Raw genomic sequence first — 6000 nt, 5'->3', positions numbered from 1 at the left:
GAAATAATTAAGTACCAGGACTTTTATAGGCTACTTAATTTAACACTGACATCTTCAAGCTGAACTATACATTTTCCTTTACAACTATATTCTTCCTTATAAATTATGGATTTATTATGCTCCTTAACTTTAAACAATATATGGAAAAAATATATATGCTGATCACATACTCCTATAAATGTGTGGTTTTAATAAACTGTCCTGAGACAGTCTTTGAGTCAATATTCTGTTGGATACTTCTAGAAAAAAGTTAATTTCACAAGAAGTGCTCTCAGTATTTGCTTATAGACAGGCTGTATGAAGGGATAGTGTTCAAAGCTGCCTTTTAGACTGTGTTCTGGCATTTCCTGTACTCTGGTCGTGAGGCTGGACATAGGACTTCCTAGTAAAACTACATGGCTCCCTTGACATAATCCAACTGTTTATACTAGAGACTGGAATTTTTTCCGTTTATACGCATGGACCAACGCTGATGGAAATTATTGCAAAAAAAATTTTGTGTGTGTGTCCAGGAGCCAAACACACAGTTGGCAACGGAAGGAGAAATTAAACTGGAAGAAATTAGTTGGGCTTTTTCCCCCCTATTTTCCTGCTTGTTCTTACTACTAAAAAGATCTGCCATCCAATATTTAGGAAAGTAGCCCTTTAAGTGGTGTTTTAGTCCGTTTTGTTTTGCTATAACAGAAATACCTGAGACCGGGTAACTTATAAAGGAAAGAGATTTATTTGGCTTACGATTCTGGGACAGCTCCGTCTGGCGCGGGCCTCAGGCTGCTTCTACTCATGGCTGAAAAGCGGCGGGGCGGGCAACTGATGGATACAAGCAGATCACATGGCGAGAGGAAGCGCGAGAGGGAGAAGGTGCCAGGGTCTTTTTAAGCAATGAGCTATCGGGGGAACTAATAGAGCGAGAACTCACTCATTAATCCCCCCTCCCCGAGGGAGAGCATTAATCCATTCGTGAGGGATCCGCCCCCATGACCCAATCAGTTTCCAACACTGCCACATTGGAGATCAAATTTCCACATGAGTTTTGGAGGGGACAACACATCCAAACTCCATCAAGTGGGTAGCTGGGTTTGTGCCTAAAGTTTTCATAACGGCATGCCGAAGAACTTCTTCATAAAAATTTCCCACAGTTCCTAGCAAGAAGTGGGTCCCAGCGCCTGCTGACGTCACGCCTGCGGATTGGCTGGAGTTGGGGCTGAGGGAGCAGCTGTACTGAGCTAGAGCCTGAGACGCGGCAGTCGCCATGACTGGCTTTGAGGCACCAGCTCTCGAAGGCTTTGGTATCTTTTTCTGCTTGCCGCTGCACCGCGTCTGGTTGCTGTTTCTGTTTTCGCTTGGGACCCTGGCCAACAAACTTAACGTGCCACAGGTGTTGCTACCCTTTGGCAGGGAGCCAGGCCGGGTGTCCTTCCTGCTGGAGGCTCAGCGGGGCTGCTACACTTGGTGAGGGGTTGAGGGTCACAAGGATTTGCACCCACACACTATCCAGTAAGGATGAGAGGGGTTCAGTCTAAGACCCCACAGGACTGCTGTGTGGTCACTGGGCGCGAGAGAGCCTATTCTGTAAGGGAGGAGGGAATGGTGTCATTGGGGGTGGAGGGGCCAGACACTCCGGAGGTGGCGGGTCCTACTCATGTGGGATGACGTCAGATTGTGTGAGGGTCCTTATGTGAGAAATTTCGGGGATGTGAGACCGGCCTTTTCGCCGTATGTGTTGGGAGGGGTTAGCCGCTGTGTGAGCAGGTTTCAGGGCACAGGGAAGCCCTGTGTTGGAGGCCTCAGGTATTGATGGTGCCCAGTGTGAGGGACTTAGTGTAAACAGCTAGGGTGAGAGGGATTTCCCAAGATCTGAGGAGATTTCTTTAGGAGCAGAAAGACTTGAGGTGTGAGGGTCTCCACTAACTAAATAAGGCGAGTAATCAATGTGAGGGAGTCCTAAAATACAACAGCTAATTATTGAGTACTTAACAAAGCATTTTGTACATATAATGTATTCACTTTTTACAGTCTTATAGAGTACTATTACTCCCATTTTATAGATGAGGAAACTGGGACCCAGAGACCATGAAGTGTAAGCTTCTTGGGATGTGAGGATTCATTTTAGGTGGAGATGAGATCTGCCTGTAATATAAACGTTTGCCCACCTTATGTAAGGGTACCCACTTAAAGTGTGAGAGCAAGGGGTACTGAATTCTGGGATAACAACTGCCTGACTGTAGATGGAAAGACATGATTTTTCTGGTGAGAGAGCTCAGTGATAGGTTATGTGGTTACCCAAGGTGTGAGGAAACCTAATTGAGTTGAGCTCCAAGATGCCAGAGCTTTCATCCTAAATGGAGTAGATTTTCCTTTACCGTGTCTTAAGAGAAGCAATGAGGTTTGTTCAGAGTGTGAGAAATCACCTATTTTTAGAGGAAGTATAAGGGAATTGGGCTTGTAAGATGATCCAGTGTTATGCATTTTCTGACAGAGAATGATGCAAGGAATCTTTCTAGCAGTGAAAGCCATTCCTTCCATCCATTTTTCTGGGAGGGGGGGGGTGGGGGCAACCGGCCAGGACAGGGGTCGAATCCTTGTACATATGGTGTTATCAGTACCATGCTCTAACCATTGAGTAACCAGCCAGCTCCCATTCAAAAATATTAACATATTAATGGGTTTTTTTTTTTTTATGTGACTTTTCCATCTTAGATGCCCAGTTTCTAGGATTGTAGGAAACTCATTCCTCAGAGTATAAGAAAGTCTCATCTTTCATTACTGGAAACACAAAATCAATCCTATTTTTACATACTGAGGGAGAATGGAACATTAATCTTATTTTAAATATTGAGGGAGGAATATAACACTAATGAGACTTTGCACAAGAAGTCATTGGGAAAAGGTTCTGAGTGAGCAGTCTCTCTCACTTTAATTCTTGTGTCCTTAAGCAATGTTCCTACTTTAAAGAGTGTCATTTAGGTATACTTGGTATTATGTAACATAGAAAAAGTATAGGAATCTTTGTTCCACTAAAGGTTAACTTTAACCCACATATTTCATACTCTTAAGTGTTTTGTTCTGGCAGGCATTCCACCCATCATGATGCAGTTACTGTTGAGCCTTTATATGAAAATGGTACCTTGTGTTCCCAAAGAGCTGTACTTATTGCTGAATCTACCCAACCCATACGCCTCAGCAGTATTATTCTTGCTCGAGAAATAGGTATGTTGAGAACAATGGCACTATATAACACTTCATCTGGGGTAGAATAATCTGATATCTTATAATAATCTGATGGTTAACACAAATGGTGTTGGCTTCAAATAATAAGTGGTAGAAAAAAGGGTTCCTCTAGTATAAACCCTAATTGTGGCATCCTATTCTGACTTTTTTTGGTTTTGTATATTCAGCACCTGGTATGCTGCCAGATACCACGGAAACTCTGGTTGTTTGAATCAATGAAAGACAAAAGGAATCATTCATCTGGCACTAATTTAGGTGTTGAGGTTTGAGGTTGATCTTAAGTGGGACAAGTCTCAAGTTTGGCAAGTTGGTCTCAAGTATAAAGACTAATACTTCTCCAAGTATGGGCTGTAAATGTATATCATCAGCATCACCTACATCACATAGGAGTGTGTTAGAAATGTAAATTCTCAGGCTCAATCTCCAATTTTCTGTATCAGAGTCTCTGGGCTGGCCCAGGGTTCTGTGTTTTAACAAGCTCTCCAAGTGATTCTTATACATACTATAGTTTGAGCAGCACTATACTAGTCTATTTTAGTCTAGAGCAGCTCAAGAAATGCTATTTGTATCCAAATCAGAGCAGGGGTCTTTGTATCTCTGACTTTCTGGCACTTCATTGCCTTATTGGTAGGTCAGAAATATATGTGTGGCTTTTAAATATTTTGTTTGTTTGGTGTCTGGCTGGTACAGGGATCCAACCAGCCAGCCCTAAATATTTCGATAAGTGATTTATCTATAATATGTTATTAAAGAGATGTTTAGGATGTTTGGTATACTATTTTTAATATAATTGAAGATGTTATTATAAAGCACCCCATTATTTTATGTACCACTAAGAAAGAAAAACATTGCTCATTAAACTATGTTTTTTGTCACTTGGAATTTTTACTTTATACCTACTGAAAGAACTTTTTAATTTATGTAGATGGTTATTTTTTATCATGTATCACTCTGGTGCCTAATAAAAAGGAAAATATAAGTAAAATAAACAGCTTAAGATATTCCTAAAACTGCCTTACATTTCTGCCTCATCTGAATCATTTTTTGGCTGGGAATCGTCAACGTCTGTGTTTATCCCCATAACATCTTCCTCTGTGCCATTAAAAGTATTAGTGATACAGTATTAAAAGAATCAATTTTTAAAAAAACACCTAAAACCTACTCTTAAATTGATAGAACTAAGTTGTTTTTGTTTCCAGCTTTAAATGGGTTCCTACCACATCTGAGTCACCAACTTTCCCATTCCCTGCTCTTAAACTTTTGGTTCCTGGTGATAAGAGTCCTGTACTATTATCCACCATATTTTCTTCCAATTACTAATTCCTACTTTACAAATTTTGATGCTGGCCCTTTCAGTGTTCTCAAATGTGCAGTCAGTGACAACTATGTCAGACTGCTGCCTGGCTGACAGCAATTGTAAGATGTCATCAAATATAAGATAAATCCCAATTTCAGAGATGTTAAAATGTCAAAAAATGAGTGTATAGGAATCAATGAAATATGGTATCATGTAGGGTAGCTACAAAGGATAGAAGAAGATACCAAAGTTAGAAAAGAGCATTGATTTGGTCATATATGCTATTTTAAAAATGTATTTACTCTTAACTACATGAATTTATTCCAATATCAAAAGATTGATTCTCACAAGTACTAGGAAAAATGTCAAATCTGGTTCTCAGCTTAATTTCATTTGCCTTGTAGAAAACATTCCAAAGTTAAGAATCTTTAAATCAACTTTCCCAATTTTACTATTGATACAATTGTGTACATAGATGTGGAGATTCCTAATGATAACTGTTAGTCTCATTCTCCTACCAGGTTCCTATCTGAATGAGAACAGTCAGTCTGAAAGGGGTAGGGAAGGGCATTTTGAAAAGGAAGTGCATGCCTAAGAGAAATTGTTTATTCATTTGTTCAACAAATATTTACTGTATCGAGTTGCCTACTAACTACAAGGTGCCAGCACTGTATTGGTATTGAGATGCTTAAAATTTTGTTTATGATGTTTTTGGTGATAGTGTAGTAAAGAAAATTAGTGGCTATGTTAGATGATGGATAGAGGTGAGAGACTTGAGTGGGCATGTTCCATGTGATCGGAGTGCTAGATTTATTTCTTTTCTTTTTGACTAGTTGTTACTTCCATTTGGTAAAGCATTCAAAGAATATAAAAGATTATATAGTGAAAAGTAAATATTTCTTTCATCCCCGAGGCAACCACCTTTCTGCATCCTACCAGAGGTAGTTTATGAATATATAAATATGCCTTTTTATAGTGGGAAATCTAGACTTCAACCTTTGGTATATGTAGAGGAGTTTAGAAATAATTTTAGATGAAAAAGCTCACATGAAGGATGAAGAAAGGGTTTGAACAACTGGGTGGTTTTAGTGGGAGAGTGGAATGGGGCGATCAATACCTTTTGCACTGTGCTCAACACCTGGTAAATGTTCAATAAATACTTATTGATTGGTTGCATCAGTGGAGTATAATCACAAGGAGTTGATTTGGAAGCTAGGATAAATATGAGGATCAGGGAAGGCAGGAAGTATTTGTCATTTTTGTTCCCTCTTTATGGCTCTGTCTCTGCGTCCCTTTGATTCTCTCAATCCTGACTTCACTCTCTTATTTTTTTCCCTCTTTACTTCTTCATCTTCCTTGATCAATTCTCCTTCTGTCTATCTCATTTTTTTCTTCATTACCTGACTACAGTATGGACCTGAAGTATACCTGAAGTAATATGGACCTGTAAATAAGAATATTTCTTACATTAC

General features: G+C 39.6%; 1 protein-coding gene across 2 annotated transcripts in view; it reads left to right on the top strand.

Moving 5' to 3' along the window:
* Window positions 1-1252: 1252 nt before the first annotated feature.
* The window catches only part of NUP210L (nucleoporin 210 like), a 103228-nt gene continuing 98480 nt past the window's right edge, over window positions 1253-6000 (top strand). For both annotated transcript variants that reach the window (XM_063104965.1, XM_063104963.1), the window contains exons 1-2: window positions 1253-1452; window positions 3074-3210. In XM_063104965.1, the coding sequence (XP_062961035.1) occupies window positions 1253-1452; window positions 3074-3210 (337 nt within the window). The remainder of the gene's footprint in view (window positions 1453-3073; window positions 3211-6000) is intronic.

Source organism: Cynocephalus volans, chromosome 8 (genome assembly GCF_027409185.1).
Source record: "Cynocephalus volans isolate mCynVol1 chromosome 8, mCynVol1.pri, whole genome shotgun sequence".
In the NCBI taxonomy this organism is placed as follows: Eukaryota; Metazoa; Chordata; class Mammalia; order Dermoptera; family Cynocephalidae; genus Cynocephalus; species Cynocephalus volans.
Note: the sequence above shows the minus strand (reverse complement) of the source record. Positions and strands in the feature narration are given on the sequence as shown.